This window comes from Tinamus guttatus, unplaced genomic scaffold (assembly GCF_059628265.1).
Source record: "Tinamus guttatus ecotype Peru unplaced genomic scaffold, ASM5962826v1 Tinamus_guttatus_pri_ptg000246l, whole genome shotgun sequence".
Lineage (NCBI taxonomy): Eukaryota > Metazoa > Chordata > Aves > Tinamiformes > Tinamidae > Tinamus > Tinamus guttatus.
In genome coordinates, this window is record NW_028288780.1 from 5,678,551 (window position 1) to 5,696,764 (window position 18,214).

At 47.5% G+C, this 18,214-nt stretch overlaps 1 protein-coding gene across 3 annotated transcripts in view; it reads right to left on the reverse strand.

The window, feature by feature from the left end:
- Window positions 1–18,214, reverse strand: part of ZMIZ1 (zinc finger MIZ-type containing 1) — a 249,833-nt gene that overhangs the window by 31,856 nt on the left and 199,763 nt on the right. For all 3 annotated transcript variants that reach the window (XM_088526383.1, XM_088526384.1, XM_088526382.1), the window contains exon 6: window positions 12,033–12,177. In XM_088526383.1, coding sequence (XP_088382509.1) covers window positions 12,033–12,177 — 145 coding nt within the window. The remainder of the gene's footprint in view (window positions 1–12,032; window positions 12,178–18,214) is intronic.

The following is an 18,214-nucleotide window of genomic DNA, read 5'->3' on the forward strand; positions in this document are numbered from 1 at the left end:
CAATCAGTAAGTCTGCTTAGTCCCTTTGTCTTTTAACATTTTTTCTCTTGAAAGGCTAACAATCTTCATAATCTCGTTTAAAGGCTCAGACGATGGCTTCAGTGCCTAATATTTGCAAGTGATGCAATGTTTAAGCAAGTCCCTTCATCGCTGTGGAGACAAGTGATGACTAACCCAGAATTTGTGACTCTGCTCTGAATGATGCCTCCTACTTTGCCTCCTTCTCCAACTCTTTTTGATGATGTCTGTTCTGTGGGTTTGTTTTTTTGTTTGTTTCTGTTGTTGTTGGTTTTAGATATTTATAGCATGCCTGAGTGTTTACTTACAGAGGTGGCTGACTGCAAGGAAGCTCTCGCCGTGACACAAGCAGTTAAGGGGATCAGTGCTGCCATGGCTCTGTATTCCCCACTGATTTCCTCGGGACAGGTAATAGCCCCCAGCGGGGCAAGGCAAATATTTCACAAGTGTTCCAGTAAATAAGGAGGGTAACGACAGAAAGGGACCAAACCACTAAGTCACTGAAGATCCTCCTAATGAACATACCCCATATGGGATGTATCCATAATCACACTTGGAGCTAGTGATGTCTTAACCTACTGTTAAAAAGTTGTATCTATTTCTTCTCTTTGCCTCCAAGTAGGCTCTCTTACCCACTAACTCTCCTATAGGAGAGAATTTATATATTATTCACCCATACTTTCCAGCTAGAAACTCACAGCACTGAGTGGTGGAAAGCTGCATGAGGCTCTCAAGATTAAATCTCAGAGAGTAAATCACTTTATACCCTGCTACAAAACTGCTGAAATGGGAGACCTCTCTAGAAGCCACAGTGTTGACACGACAAGTCTCCAGAATAGAGTACACAGCATAATACATGAAAGCCAGAAGAGACCATCAAGCACTGAATACACGACTGCTGCATTATCCAGCATAGCATCTAGCTTTAAATCCAAGACAACATTAGTATGAGAAATTACAGCAACACTGAAATACTGACAGGGGCGTCTTGTAGAACATCAACCATACACCCGACCATACCATTCCTGAGCTAGATCTCTTTCCACACAAGTTTCACAGCAATTACTGCAACGAGAAAAACGTGGAATTCAGTTGGTTTGCCAAACAACACAGTGCTCCAGCCCCTCACCCATGGTGCACAGGGCGGACCGTGACTTTCGCCACACCAATGCGGGCAGGAGCTGCCGTTCAGATCGCTCCTGTGGTTTGAAGAGAGATGAAACACTGAAACACACGCCACCTAACTGAAGGATGGCTTGTCCCTCCTCTTTTTCCCTCTTTCAAGTTACATTTCCGTCCTCAGAAAAGGAGGAATACTTTCAACATCCAAGGAAAACCCATGAGAATACTGTATTGAAAGGGGTTCAACCCAATTGTCATTGCAAAAGACCTGCTTTATCTTCAGTTATTACACAGCTGCAGACCCATCTCAAATCCCTTCCTTGAAGCTCGAAAATGGCAGCCAGTAGAGGAAGGATCCTCCTCCTTCCAAGGCAAAGAGGAACACTGCCCACAACGCTGCTCCTGTTGAGCACTACAAGGGTAATTAAGTCTCTGATTACACCCTGGAGGGCAGTGAGTCAGTTTGGGCTCAGCTGGAGTCCACTAAAAGAGTATTGACTATATTTATAATAGTGTTAATGAACCTATACCTACTACTGGTCTGCAGTAAAGGCCACACAGCAGAGGAAGACACAGAGCAAAGAGGAAGAGATGAAAGGAAATTACTTCTCAAATTTGGATGTAGTGAAACTGCAATCAAGGAATAAGAAGGAAGGATTTCTTAGCTGCTGGCAAACGCACTAAAACCACTGGTCATACATCTCTAATGTTAGAGAAGTAAGTTACCATTTTGGCCTAAACAGCTTCTCTAAGTCCCACTACTAGAGAAGCAGAAGCAACCAGATGTCCGGTTTCTTTGGGATAGTTAGGGATTTCATGTCAAACGCACTATCAGCTAATTATATTAAAAGATGCTTAATAAAAAGTGTGTTACATATGGCATATTTCAACTAGAGAATTGCTGTAATTCATACACGATTCTCAGCATTATTCAGAAAAGCCTTATTTAAAGCACGTCCACATAACTGAAGCTACAGGTGTCACTAGTGCTATCGCAGGCACGCGTGATGCTGTGCTCCGGTGTCTTTGGCGAGTGAGGAGGAAGCGATTTGGGTCATTTCACGAGGCCTGCCCCTTCCCGCGCGGATGATTTACATATTGCGGAGGAGGGCAAGGACTGAACTCATACCTTGTCTGATCATTTTCCACATCGCTTGTTGGGAAGGGCAGGTGACTAAAGCGTGGCACTTACGAAGCAGCTCTCCGGTGTAAGCGCGGCCGGGCTCTCGCGTGCCGCGGCAGCGCGGGCAGCCGGCCCCTGCGAGCGCCGGCAGCAGCTCCACGCGCGGGGCCTCGCTCGCTGCTTCCTGCCCTTCGCGCTCAAGCCAGCTCTGCAGCTTTGGAGGCATCTTCAATGCTTCTAAACTCCGCCGAGGTGCAGCGGCTTAAAGCGGTAGCTGACACTCGTGGCGAGTGCCTTAAACCTCCCAGGCACACCAGCACTACCCCGGGGGGCAGCGGCTGGAGCTGGCAGGGAGCAGGGTGGCACTGACTGCCCCTTCTCCAGCACGTGCGGACACGCGCCCAGCGAGGGGAGCACCCCGAGCCTCAGCCAGGCCTGGTGCCTCTACAGCCACGCGAGGTCGGAAACCACAAGGGCTCAGAGAGGCCCAGCTGGGACCGACAACCTGCAGCTTACAGCCCTGCCGCTGGATTCCTGGCTGGAGCCTCTGCGAGCTGCAGCCAACATGCCACCAAACGAGACTCCTGGCTCCTCCTCTCCCTCCCTGCTTTCGACCCCAAGAATCCACCAAACATCAGGAGGTCCCAAATACCAAGCTGAGACATTGCACCCTCACTAACTCCAGCACCTGGGCACGTGCTGCACTTCTACACTCACGTCCATCCAAGCTTACTCTGCTTTGCTTGGGTGAACACCACTCACGTAGCTTTAATAAACGACGTGGGTTCAGTCAGCAATCCTTCTTGATTAGGACTCCACTATGCCCTTATTTTAGCATATGATTACTTAAGACTCTTTTGCATGGTGCACTGCATACATTGAATTGAAACAGCTTTTTCAGTGTGTTCATGTTACGGAATAGGCTTAACAGCACCACATTGCTGTACTTCTCTTACCAGTATAAATGAAACCTAACAACTTCCTAAAAAATATAACACTGCTAGCAACTTCCTGCGATGCTAAAATGTTCCAGGAAGGACTTCAGCTTTTTGATTTTCCTCCATTTTAATAAGCTAGGAGTCTCTTATAATATATTCCTAAATAACTATTCAAATGGATTTTTACAATTTTATTTATTTATGGTCAAATTTCTCCTGAAAATAAACTCGATCCTAACTACTACTTTGAAAAAATAACGTTAACAGCAGAAAACTAAAATTTTGTTTCTGTTTACTGGCAATCAAAAACATTTCAGATACCCGATTTTGTTTTGTTTCATTTTTAACACATCCCCAGACCTTTAAAAGGAAGCAACTGACTTCTCATTTTTCTTTGCAAATTTTCTCAAGGGAACAAAACCATCTTCATATGCCCACAGTGTTTGGCCAACATGTTTGCATTTAAACCCTTGAAACTAGTTTAAGTTGCAATACTTTTAACAAGCTCCTGGTTTCACTCATATGTAGTAAAAAGCATTACTATCAACAAGTTTCTTATCTCACAAAATTTAACTAAGTTATGGCCTTTTGTGATGTGTTTTTGTATAGGCTATAGAAACCACCCTATACAACTCATTCCATGTGCAAAGAGGAACATGGCAGAGCAAGGAAACAACAGTGGAGAAAGGCTACGAGCATCTCCGACAGCCAGCAAAGAAACATTAAGAGGTATCATAAAGACAACACACAACAATCTCTGTATATCGCCCCCTCCAAAGGAAACTAAATGCTGATTTTATGTACAGGTGCAGATACTAAAAATGAGAGGAAAAAAGCGAGGGTAGTGTAGTACGCACAGATACTAATACTGGCTTTAGATAAGCTCCAATAATTTACTTTTGAGTAGAGAAGCCCTAAGCGATGCATCTCTTCCTCAAATTCAGGCCTATATGTAGTGTGATTTGTACAAGTTCAAAGGCCATTGGCATAAATTGGGGCTCTACTGAGTAATTCACTAAACAATATATTAAAGAGGGTCCCGCTGAAATGACGAGGTGCATTTATGTGCTGCAAACGTTACAAAAGCTACTTCGCAAGTGTTTTGTAAAATATTTTCACTGCCATCCACTGCTCAATGCCATGACCCCAAACATTCATGTCTTACAGAGACAATACGCAACCCTCCCAAATTACATCCTCCAAATCTCTCCAGCCTGTCAGGCGCCTCCAGCCTTTCCAAGCAGAAGAATATGGGTCTCCAACACTTTGCAGAGCTTTCCTTGGCCCCACACCAAAAGCAGAGGGCACCTGCATTTAGCCCTTCCTGGCGAAGGGAAAAGCACCTCCAGCCTCGTGTCAGTACTGACCATCACCCGTGCCTGGCCACCAGCAACGCAAACTGAAGGGGCAGAGTGCAAGTGCTTGGGGATTTCTTCCTTCTCGCAAACGGAAAGAAGGCTGTTTGGGGATAAAAGCCGCCTGTGAAAATGAAAACATTCCGAGACTGTCCTAGGTGTGGGCAACAGTCACAAGGTGACAGAAGCCTACACTTCACTGTGCTTGCAGGTAGCACAGACAGCCTGGTGCAGCAGGGGGCTATCACCGTGGCCTCGCGTCTCTGTGTCCACCAGTGCCCGTTCACTCGTGCACCTGCCCGCACAGCGTGGAGCCGCCGGCGCAGAAACGGGCGCCGCAGAGCTAACGGCGCCGCAGCGGGCGGCACCGGGCGCCTCCGCGAGCCCAGGCAGGGCCTGGGGGCCGCGGGAGCCGGGCGCTACGGGGGAGCCCCGCAGTCCCCACGGGCTGCGACGCGCGCGCCACTGCTTCGCACCCTCACGCTGCGCAAGGTGCGCCTGCCAACGCCGCGCGGCAGCACCTGGGCGCCAGAACCCAGCCCTGCGAGCACAGGACGTGGCAGGCCGTATAGCTCAGCGAACACCGACGTCTCCGAACCTGCCAGCCCCCCTCCACACGCACGGCGCTGTGATGGGATCGCTTTCACGTATGTGCACACACGTGTGCGCGCACGCAAGGACACCGAGACCACGCAACTTCTTGCTGCCCGTGTGGAAGGGACGACCGCCGCTGTGTTGGCAAGAGGCAGAACTGCCCAGACCCCTCTCTGGCTGCGGCCGCGGGGCCAGCGCCGGGTGGCACCACGGGACTACGGCATTCCTCTGATCAAAGGGAAAAGATTAAAGCATCACACCCAGCTCTATTGTCACACAAGGAGACCATGCCATGCGCTGCTACAGCCCACACCACCACCACAAAAACCCGCCGGTAACGGCCCTGTGATTAACATGCCACCTGTTACCTTCTCCAAAACGCCGGGATTATCCTGTGCGTGCCCTCAGCCGGAGCAGCGCGGGCTACCCGTCCCCGCACGGCTCAGCACAGCCCGGCTCCGTCCATGTCTGCGGCGGCTCACGTGTGCCGGCATGCAAGCGCAGCTCCTGCTCTCCCCCCGCCGCCAGGCAGCCGTCCTGCTCGGCCCCATCAAGGTACCTGCGCCTCCGCACGCGACGGCCCCTGCTCGGCGCGGAGCGCGGCGCCCGCCGCCGCGGAGATGGGCGCGCGCGGGCCCCCGCGGCCGCCCGCCGCTCGCATCGCCCGCACGCGCGCGCTACCCGCAGATCATGGCAGCCACGGACTCCTTTTGTTCCCGGGGCCGGGAGCAGCGGGAGCGGCGCGGGCGGCGGGGCAGGTGCCACGCGCAGCCGGGGCCGCTGCGGGAGCGGGACGCGGCGCCCCGCGCATGTCGCCAACGGGAGCGCCGCTCCGCGCGGCTGCGCTGCCCCGTCGCGCGAGCGCTCCGCGGGGCAGCTCGCGGGGAGGCTTCCCGCAAGGCTGCCCGGCAGGAGAGGCGCCGGGAGAGCTCTCCCTCCCCGCACGGAGCAGCGCCTGCCTCCCTCCCTCCCCGCCGGGAGACCGGGAGCCTCCGGAGCATGGGAAAACTGCAGACTCGTACCGGGAATCTAGCCCTTCTGGCATTGTTTTTTTTTTACAAGGGAATGCTGTTGTATTTTCATCTAAATGAATGTATTACAGATATCTGTGCAGGAAATATGAGGCTCCAGGCAAAAATTTTAAAAAATCCACCCAAAATGCCACACAACACATCTGTGTTAGCGTTGCCAAATTACCACAAAATCAAACACTCGCGAAATCCAAAGGAACAAATGCATTTGACACCATTTATGCCAGAGATTGAGCCCCTCGGCTCCGCGGAGACGTGCGAGCGCGGGCGGCCTGCGCGGGGCCCACGTCCCTTGGCGCTCGCGGCGCGGACGCCCCGCGCGCCTGGGAGGGAAAGTCCAACCTCCCACTCGGGGCTGGCGCTGCCGCGATTAGGGAGCCCTGCTGACTCGCGTCTGATGTTCCCGACCCCACGGTGCTCAGCTCACTTAGCAGCCTCCCAACGGCTTTAATGAGTTTTGCATCAAAGAGCAAGCTCAAGTGGAGCTCTCAGTGTCACCACCCCGTTATCATGCTGACAGTCAAAACTGGTAAGAACTAGGGATGTGGCCACAGCTGAATGATTTTGAACGCCGATGCCATTGCCCATGTGGTGGTTTCCCCGAGCACAAGGGACAGAGGGAGCCTTCCTGACACACTGGAAGTGCAAAATCACCAGGACGCAGCACATATCATCTGCTTTTAAGAGTAGCCCTCATGTAAACAGCATTATACTACTGTGGTCATCGCTAAACATAGTAAATTACTGTCAATTAGACATCTTGACAAATTGACTGTTTAATATACCCCAAGCACTAGGGTGAAAATTGCTTTTCCAAAAATGCTAGTTATTATATTTTAAAAACTGTTATAGACAGTGCAAAGCCTGAGAAGGCTGATTTTGCTTCAGTCAGAAAACATACTTTAAACAGTATTTGCCTGGTCCTTATTGTGATTTTTAAAATATTAGCTGATACTTTTTGATAAAAACAAAATTTCAAAAGACTGACCGTAAACTTTTTATCTATTATATACAAAGTTTAGAGAAAACAAAACAAGCAAAGAAAAACAAAAAAGCATATATCACACTTACATGTACTAGACAACAACTCAAAGTATATTAGCAGTTTGTGGTACCTACTGCAGCAGTACCCTGACTCTGTAATCAGTACAGAAGCCCTGTTTTCACACATGTGCAAGGCGCTGTACACACAGTATGGTCAAAAGATCATCCTTACCCTAAACCTCTGACACAGCACATGAAGAATATATAGTAGATGAGAATTTAAACTGCCCATTATTGTTTTCAGAGTTTATGTCTCTTGGCCTCTCCTTTTGCCACAAGGACTTACCACGAAATTACCCCGCCTAAAATGAAATGCAAAGCTTTTTCATAAAAGGGATCCAAGTATAATTACTAAAGCCTAGTGGTTTCACACAGTTTTCCACTAGAGAGTACCAATCTTGGAGCTTTTTGCTCCAATGTTCTTTCAAGCTTTCCCTTCGCTTCTTCCCCCTAAAACAGCGTATGCTGAATCTAATACTAACAGTGGGTAAGGTGGACAGAGAGCCTTGGGAAAGTATTCTCAAGTCATCACGATTTTGTCTTTACTATGCTTATAGCCTATGGAGCTGGCCTTACTTAACACTCTTCTGAATAAGCTTTGTGCTGGTTTTCCTTTATGCAGTGCTTTTTTCAGGATTTTTGTTGATTCTGAACTTTTCCTTTTTTTTTTTTTTCTCTCCCCTCCTCCTGGTGGTGGATTTTAACCCTTCTCCTTGGTTTGAAGGACAGAAGACATAAGAGACTACTCTTGCAAAATCTGGAGTAATATAGGTTGCTTTACTGGGTATATTCTCTTAGATTAGGATTTACCGTCTGTTCAGTGCTTAATTACATTTATTTTGCAATTTCACAGACAATAAGATGAAAAGACTTAGAACCAATCTGATTTTTCCCCTTGGTGGTGGTGGTGGATTCTTCTGCCAAGGCTGTTCCTGTTGAGCACGCGCAGCAGTGACGGGACGCGCGTCCGCACACCGCCGTGCGGAACACACACAACTCCTTGTCCTCCTAACGGACTGCGCGCTGCCCCGACCCTTCCCTTTAGCCATTTCCCCGATCCAGGCACTGTAAAACCCACTAGCGCTGCCGCACAAAACTGCCTATGATGGCAAAACTGAAAAGGTAGTGAAAAACTTGGAAAAAGTTTCTACCCGCCTGTTAGAGCAGGATGATTGGTTTGTAACAAACCACACACAGGAGAAGGTCCGAAGTATCTAGTAAAGATACAGATGCAGAAGGGTAATTCTCTTCCTGGAGCTCCTACCAATACCATACAGACATCTGTTAGCTATGTTTAAATCGCAAGGTAAGGGACACAGCCAGCTCTAACAACAGGCACCTTTGTAAAGCAAGTCTAACCAATAAATGATATTTATAGCAATTACCTGCACATAAAACAATAATGACAAGTAAACTACCTGCTATTATATTACTAGTTAATTTGATCTACTGTTAATCAAAACCTCTAACACAAAGTAATCTGTATTAAAACAACTTTATCTTTGTACTTCAACCAATCTCGACTGCCCTATGCAGAAATGAGCATTATTCAGTCACTAGTTACAAGACAGCTGCCGAGTAACTAACAGGGCAGACCAACATTCGTAGGGGGGAGAAGACAATACAAACCCAAAGAACTCTACCCGTGAAAACACACCAGACTACAGCAAACAGCCGTGCATTTTCAGGTGTTCACATCCACAAAATAAGCATTATTACCAGCTACTTAAGTGATGACAAGGCCCCTAGCATCTGGATGGGTCTGATCCATCTTAACCTGAGTTTGGGTGCAATTCCCATCATGTTTGACAAGAACTGTTCCCCTTAGAACTAAGATTCAATCTGATTCACATGCAATAAGATCCACCACGCAATGCAATAAAGTTCTAAGTGGGAACTTGATCAAAGTAAAAGAAAGCATTAAAATGACAATAATTTGTACTTCCCGTAACACTGTTTGCCAGACACCTTAAAGTACCTTATAAATATTAAGTAAAAGTCAACCCCCTTGACTATTATCTGCTATTATAGACATTATTAACAGATTTGAAAAGATAACACAAAGAAGTTAGACTATTCTCTATGAGTCCAACAGCATGAAATTCCATCCCTACGCAGAAGGCCAGCCCAAAGACTACAGACTCTCCTTAAGTCCCCTGTAAATCCTTTAAGTAGGACTTAAATTAGACACTATACAGGGTTTAGGAGGTAGACAGGTCTCATACTGGTCCTCAGCACAGGAATAAATTTTGCCATACGTATCTGTAAAAGCTTTGAGCTATTACTGCACTGCTCTGACTTGAGCAGTGAGAAGGCCCGAGTTGCTCCTTGGGACATCCACTGTGCTCACAGGGCACAGCTGCCACACGCCAAGCACGGCATCCATCCCAAGGAGCTCACGGCTCAACCACCCACCCGGCGTTAGCATACAGAGAACGGGATCCTCTCGCTCGCTTCAGGGCTACTTCACTGCATACTGTGTCATGTATGCAACGCACAGACTGATCTAACACTTGATCATCTATTGTTAATGAAAAACACTGAATTAAAAAAACAGATCAGCACACAACAGTTTCTAACTGTACCAGCATTTTGTGTGAGCGTGCAAATCCCTATATGCCATATATCCTGCTCTCCACAAGTATGTATGACCAACAGCATCACTGTCAGAGCCCTTGCTGAACTGTCTACTTCAGTGCTCTCCTCAACTCAATTTACCTTTCCAAAATACAAAAAAATCCTGAATTCCTTCCAATGTACATGTCTACTGTGCCGTAAATCTGAATTCTTAGACTCACCTTATTGTGATACATTCTTGAGTCAGAATTTATTATAACTAGCTGAGACGAGTTTCAGCTTGGACACGATGTGGCTGTGTTGCTGTAGTGTCCAATATAATGAGATTCTAGTCCATAACTAAGTTCATAGTAATTTCATTTACAAGCAACAGCAGAAAAATCCCTGTCTTAAATACTTCAAGATAGCCTGGCTGCAGAGGAAGTGTTTTTCTCATCCAGTAATATTCCGCAACTGGCATATATCATATATTCCCTTTGTTAATCTACACAAGGCACCTGTGTAAGCTCTCTTCTAACCACACATATCATTCTTTTACAAAGCAGCTGGAAACCTTAACGTCATGTAGGAAATACACAACATACATTTTTTTCTGGTTTGGATTCATATAAAAGCCTTGTAGAGGTAAGCTTTGAGATGCTGTGAACTTTTAACACTAAGGTTTTGACCCAAGCATAATCTAATGCAGATACAAATGTTGCTTCATAAACAACTTTATCATTGGGATTACACTTAATAGCTCTTCATCTTCTATTTTATTCAAACAAACAAAAAACCTCAGTTCTTCCCCACCCCGTACTTCTCTGTTGCCTTATAGGACCATTAAAAACATCCATGAACACAGCTGGAAAACAGTCAGAGTGCGACAAGATGTCTCATTGTAATGCACCCCCTGAGACCATGTGAAGCAGCCAGGTATGGCCCAAATTACAGATGAGGCAGCAGCTCACATGGAAGCAGCTCCATAGTTAGCAAGTGTTCCAAGCCCCCAGGATGCTCCTGCAGCTGCTGTAGATAAGGAGCTACACCACAGACATAACGTTGCTAGAGGGGTAGCTCACAGAACTTAGAACTGGCTTCCAGCATCTTCTTCGGTAAAAGTTTTCTTATTTTTATGAAGCATGTTTATACCCAACCATTTCATAAGCAATTATAAAAACGGGCAACACACGTACTCTAAAAAGCCTGTTAGGTTAGTTACATGAGAAAATGATTTTCTTCTCAAGGACTATAATAAAAGGCATTGAGGTCCCATGATTTTCCTATACACAGGACAAAAATACAGGGGAGGAGGAGGGAAAAGAAAGTGTTTTCAAGAACAGAATTCCCAGATCCGAATGTACTGGTACATAGATGAGTCAAATCCTTAAACTCCACTCTAACGTGAGCATGCAGAGCGTGCTGTCATCACTCATTCACAGTACTATCATCACATCTAGGTATAGGGAAGCTAAATGAACAGTTAGCCTCATCATCAAGGTGTTATAAATCCTTTACTAGGAAAAGTACCCAACATTTTGCCTAAAAACCAATTTATGTTACTGTGAGCTTTAATGGGATGTTGAAGCTAAGTAAAACTTGAAAACGTACTTCCAAAAAAGTATGAAATTAATGTCTGACCTTGTCTGTACCTATTCTCCAGCTTCTGCCTTGACCTAGGAAGGCATGTAACTGCTGCTTCCACATGCAAAGCAGTAATCAGAGGTTTCATATCTATTTAGTTTCTTCTTGGGACCCTTTCATGCCTTTTTATCTCAAGGAACATAACCGTTTTGTGACCCAAACCTGACAGAAGGAATAGGCTGTTTGTGGCTATGTCCAGCATACAACTGCTTTGCTCTAGCATAGCATTTCTAATGCAACTTACAAAACAGAACGTCAGTGAAATGCTTTCAACCTCAACAAAAGTCCCTTAGATGAACAGCAGGAAAACGCCTGGTGAGAGATATGTTGTAGAACTCTTTGCTTAGGGCACAGCCTTCAGTTTGAAAGGTGAGTTTGCTAGATCCGAACACGACTTGGAGATGGATGTATCTTTTCACTATGTACTGGGTAACAGCAAAGATAGAAACCAAACATATATAGCGCATTGCAATAACTGCAATTAAAGATCTCCTGTTATCTATAGTGCTGTTCTGTGTGCAAAATGGTGTAGCTATCTCTCTGGGCGGTAATAAGCGTGTCAGTCAAAAGCTCTGTCAGGGGACCCATGTGTAGATGCTTCACTCACCTATGAGAGAGGGTGGGTTTCATGGAGCTCATAGAGTTCATGGGGGGTTGCATGGGTAGCTTCCCTGGAGGATCGTTCTGCCGGCTTTTCTGGTGGCGAAGCAGCAAGAGCCGTCCCAGCTCCTCACACCACGACGAGAGCAGTGCTGTGCAAAGGGAACACAAGGACAGTGAGCGCTCAGCTGAACACCCGGCACGGCCGAGCGCGGGCGCAAGCGACAGCAACTCCAGGAGTCACAAACTGAACACACAACCCCACCCCGAGCGAAGAGTCTGTCCACGAGCCACCACTCACACTATTATCCTCTCAAATTGAGGCCGTAATTGCCCTACACTATCATTATTATGTTTTTACACAAGTTGCAGACATTCTGCACAGCCCAGGAGGGACAAGAGGACTTGTCCGAGCTGAGCTGAGCTGAAGAATGGGTGAGGGACAGGTCGTGGGAGAGCTGCTACGAATGACAAAAGATGCAGAAGAATTCCTTTCACTCTGATAGAAACATAACAAAACCATACAGAAAACATCACTTGCGAAAGGGAACAGAGAACAAGGAGATTTATTTTTGGTTTCGCTATTTTGTGTAATAGCTTAATTGGAGAAAACATAAGAAACCCACGTGCTGAAATACATTTCCAAAACTGCTATTAGCTGCCAGCCTTGAACACACAAACAAGATAACATGTCCACCCAAAGGCACAGATATAAAGCTAGGCACTTAAATCTATATTTGAACCAGCATAACCCCTAAATGTGCATTTCCATTACGTGACCAATCTTGTGGTCAGTGAGGGCATGACTGCGCTTACAGAAAACCCTTTTTAGAAGTTCCAATGGGCAGATTTCCCAGGGAGACCAACGGCTCACAGCTCCCTCTGAAGACACGAGAGGGCCCGTTTTCCCTGGAAAACGTGGGGAATCCCTTCCCTGCAACACAGTGGACGACGATTGCAAAGTGCCGCGCTGGAGTAACGTCCGCAAGCGCTTGGGGTTTCTCCTTCCTTCATGTATGTTTTGCAGAAACCTCCTAACAGTGAAATGCTTCGTATCTAATTCTTTAGGCAAGCACCTTCTGGAGGTGTTAGGATCCAAAGCAAATCAGACTGTGTTAGAAGGTGAGAACCAGAAGACCACTCAAAAAGCAAACTGCCAGATTGCCTTAATGTAGGAAAGTTCTAAAAATGTCATTTTAGGCTTTGCCTGTTTGAACAAGACAAGTGCAGAATTCTCTAAAATCGGGACCTTTATTTTCAACATGTGTTTTTTTCAATATTATGTTTTAATCCAACCCCATAATCATAAGCAGCAACAAAGCATCATTTCTAGCTACACCACCTTCTATTTCCAGGTGATACTCAAAGGCATCTCTTAGCAGATAATTATTAGAACAAATTCCAAAGGGAATAATTGTAAAGCCATAGCTTTAGAAAAAAAGTAAGAACACTCACAAATCTATTTTTTTCAGGATTAGAAGAAACAACTGGAATTTTTTAGATGCTTAATGGTGACACAAGAAAAATATCAAAGCCCACAGCATTCTTGTGAATTAATCACCCATTGGGGCAAAGGAGATGTAGTGATTTTATTGCATTTATCAGGTAGAAGGGCAAGAGTGGTGCTTAGGGAAGCATTTTAGTGCTCTGCCATGAAAAAAACGGGGGCAGCGCTTCCTTACGGAGCTAAACAGGGTCACGCTGAAATTGCCGGCCTCCCCGGAGGCCGCAGGAAGCGCCCGGGGAAGCGCCCCCTCGGGCTCTGCGAAACGCTCCAGCAACGAGTGCCAGGCTGAGCTGCTTCTCTATTAGCTGAGGAATCTGTCAACAAGCATTTGATCAAATTATACTCACCTTTTATCCCTGGCATATCATTACCAGGGCGCCAGGCTGCGAGGCCCCCTCCTCCCGCCTCGGAAGGCTCCGCGGGCGGGAAGGCCCCGGGCGCCGCGGAGCGAGCGCCGCGCGCGGCCATGTCCCTGCGAGCGCCGCGGCTGAGCCCTTCCCCGCCAGCGCGGCGCGCGGGAGCCGGCCCTCGGAGCGGGGACGCGGAGCAGGGAGCTGCTCCTCGGCACGCGGCTGCGCTCGGGGCTAATGCGATAAAAAGCAACAGCCGAACGGGTCCGAGGCCGCGAGCCTGTGAACAAACGCCATGCCGGCTTCGAGAGCGCAGCGCAACCGCCGGAGAGGAGCAGGCCAGTGAGACAGCACAGCCTGGGCGAAGCGCGGACAGGAAAAGATATTACTGAGTTATTGTTATGCCTCACACACGTTTATGGAGGTGAAACATAAACTGCCGAGGAACAAAGAGGCCCTCGTGCTAAGTAGGCAGTTACAATCTGCAAGTTACCTGCAGAGCACTCATGTTTTTAGAAACTAAGAGACCGCAGGTATAAAACACAACAAATTTACCCATCCTTATCAGAGCACTCATTACTGAGAGGTTTAACCTTTCCTCCCCCAGGACGCTTCGGTGCGTGTACTGTGTACGATCATTGCTCCCCTGCCCGCGTTGCTGTTTGTGCAGGGAATGCAAACCGAGGAGCTCGGCGCCAGCTCCAGCAGCTCCGCGCGTCCCTGCGCCTCCCGCGGCTGGAGCGAGCCGTGCCCGGGCTGCAACATCCAGCCCTCCATCCCTCCCTGCTGTCGCCCCATCCACCTCCACTGTGCCGGCTCGCCCCCCGCGCGGGGGATGAGCACGCACCACGCGCACATCTGGCACAGCTGGGTCTGCAGAACATTACTTCCTGTGCTATTCAAGTCAGATGAAACAAACTCAAAATGAATTTACAGATTACACTATTCATCTTTAGTGTACTTAGTTACTGCTTTTTATGCTGACGGTATTAGGCATATCTCAACTCATTTACACTCAAAGCACGAGAAATTCAGTGCCATGCTATAATGAACAGATAAAGCAGCAAGCACAAAGGACAGCTACAGATGGTGCCAACAGTCAGTCTCCCCCTCTCGCAGCACAGCCAAGCAGCTGCTTTCCTCCCCCTCCGCCCCTCCTCCCCGTACAACAGGAGCACAGACTTTGCAGATGGACCATCCGCACCGTCTCGCGCAGCCTCTCGCTGCGGCGGTTCGATGCTCGGATGGAGCCCGTGCTCCCGTGCTGCCCGGCCACGGCGCCCCTCGCGCGCACCAGCGGGGCCTCCCTGCTGAGCTCCAGGGCAACTCCTGCAACGGGGGAACAAAAATCCTTCAGGACGCACCCTCTGGCCGCACGAGTGTAAAACGCAGCCTAGGGAATATACCCCGACTGACACCTCCATGCCCTGTTCACTCACGGAGATCTTTGCCAGCTCATGCCAAAGATGCATAATAATGGCAATCCAGTGACATGCTGACAGTTTAAGTGTATTCACACATTTACTTGGCTTAAAGGGACACACTCGGGGTTGATTGGTGCAGTATTTGACCTACTTTTCTCCATTTGCAAAACCTGTGCCATTAATGGGATTGCATTTTCCTTTAAACATGGATGCATTTTTATAGGAATCAATCAATACCGATTTGCTAACAACGACCACGTTTAAAGCAACCAGCAGTGAAGTGAGCAGCTGCGGTCTTTGCATTTATGGAATGGAGAAAAACAGAAAAATTATAAATAGGAGAAATTTCAATCATAAGGAGCCAAAGGGGTTTCCAGAGGAAGTGAGAAAATATCCGTCCGGAGGTGTTCAGCTTCCTGCCACCCAGCCCGTTTGCCTCTCCAGCAAGGAGCGATAGCGCGCGAGCGCGTCTGAGTGCAAAACACAACCAGCTTCTCCTTAAAAACACTTACAGATACACACGCACAGAGCTGGCCACACCTGGTGACCTTCTGGATGTCTCCTACAGTTTTAAACACTTTCATTTAAAAATCATAAAACAACTTGACAGCACATACGCTGGGAGCTCGGGGGCAGGAGGGAAGGCCGAGAATGTCTTTTCCTTCAGCTTGAGTCACATTTCAAGCATTTCTGTGCAACCACAGAGCTGAGCTTTGCTTGAAAGAGAAAGGAAGCAATTGTTATTTAATCCCTTGCCTCTAGGAGCCAGGTCTTTAAGAACTTGCCAAATATCACAAGATTTGCGACACAATTATTAGAATTGGCAACATCCCCTGATATTGTTCATTTCCTGTTAGGGTCCTTTTGTGCTGAAAAACTGTTATACGGGATAAGAAAAAAAGGAGAAGAAAAGATTTCCACCGAACCCTCCGCAGCGCCTTTGATGGGATCTCTGTGTGTTTCTAAGCCCGAAGCACACGGGCGCAGAAGCCGGTGTTGGCGAGGACCGCGACGGGCAGCGGAGCCACCCCGAGGGGAGCGGGGCAGAGGGCTCTGCACTCGGATGGAGCGGGTTAAGTCATTAAGATGGGGCCAAGCAGCAGCGCTTTGGCTAATTAAAATCAACCGCCTTCAGAAAACACCAGACTCTTCAGAATGCAAAAAAACAAGGAGCTCAAGATGAGGAAAATCCGTGGATAAATCCCGGACAGATGCTTGGCCTCTTACATCCCGACTACAGATGCTGCTGGTGCTCCTGCATTCTCACACCCACGAGTACGCGATGGGTGACGGCACTCAGCCCGGGGCCCAACGCCGGGCATAGCCCATTGCAGCCCTTGTTGGGGAGGGAAGCGGAGGACGCAGGCGACCCAGCGGGCGCTGCCCCTCGGACGCACTGGGGCATTTCCCTCGCTGCCTGCGGCCCCAGCAGCGGCGGCGATCCCGGCGCCGGGGATTTACCCCAGCGATCGCCCGGTGCTGCCGTAAGCAGCGCTGCGCAAACGAGCCGGCCGGCTCCCTAGAAAGCAAAATACAGAGGAGCATGCTGCTAATCTATTTACCTATTATGATACCCTAGTATTAGTTACAGCTTATCACCTCGGTAAATCACCGCCTCTTGTTAGGGAACGTGCTTAAAGGTGCAGCAAACTGTTATTTACAGGCAGACACTATATTTACAGCTGCAAAGACAGGTGAGGAGGGGATAGGACAACAGCTCAGTAATTTCAATGCCTTCTGCTTCCCAGGAGACTGCTGGAGGAGCACAATAGGATTACTGCTTCCTTGCTGCAGTTAAGCTGCAGCAGATAGTTCAATAGGCAGCCTGGCAGAGCCGTATTTCTTCCTCACTGCAATGAAAATATTAGGAGGGGGAAAAAGGACGGGTTGGGTCTGGAGCAAACTATCTGTTCAGCACCATCTCTCTGGCTTGTTTTTGATTCTGTCTCAGAAAGAAATGCATTTGGCTGATGTCTGCAGCATATGTAAGAAAATACTGCATTTTCCCCCAGATTGTTTCCATTAATTTTATTATGGTTTTAGAAATAAATTCATATTTTTACATAGGGAATTCCTTATAAATAGACTACAGATCCAACAAGGGCTCTGCATCCTCGGCTGTGCAGCCTGCAATCTACATGCAATTTTTATAAATCATTCAGAGAGATAATTTGGTGGGGTTTGAAGGGAAGCAGTGGAGGGAAGAGAAGGGAGGGAGGGGAAATAAGTAGTGGCTGGTTGTTTAAGAACGTCCTCCTTTCTGCACAAAAGGATGCAGCAAATACACTGCGTGGAAATAGATTAAAAACAAAGAGCCTTAACTAGTTGATGCCCAGTGTGCTGTGACATTACAGGAACAATTTCAACTGCATGAAAACAACACAGTCTTTGTCTACATTTCTGGGAAACAGTAAATTCAGATGCTTTCTTCTTGTTTTGAAGCATATTTTTGACAAGCTGGTAAATGGAGGAAGAGGTGAGACACTGGTGGTCCCGCGTGGGTTTTAGTCTCCTCACACCCCTCACCTCAATAATCCTAAAAAGGAGGCAAAGACAAAGCAACGATGCAACACTGCAAAACATTTTATGATATGTGTTTCTACTGCTAATATCTAAGTCATGTCTTTTATCACCAGAAGCCTCCATAATTACCAAAGCCACAGCTGTGTCCTGCAGAAATATCCTGCTTTGTGCCAGTAGGATCTGTAACGCAATTATGTATTATTATTAAAAAACAAACATCACACAGGTTTGTAGCAAAAGAGATAATGTGGGAAATGTTTAAATTAAACTAAATGTAATATCAAATTAATTGCCAGAGGTATTATTCAATAAAAAGCATTGTAAAGCTGAGTTATCTAACACGCCCTTTCAAGGCCGCTGCGTGGGAATGCCACAATGTACAAGT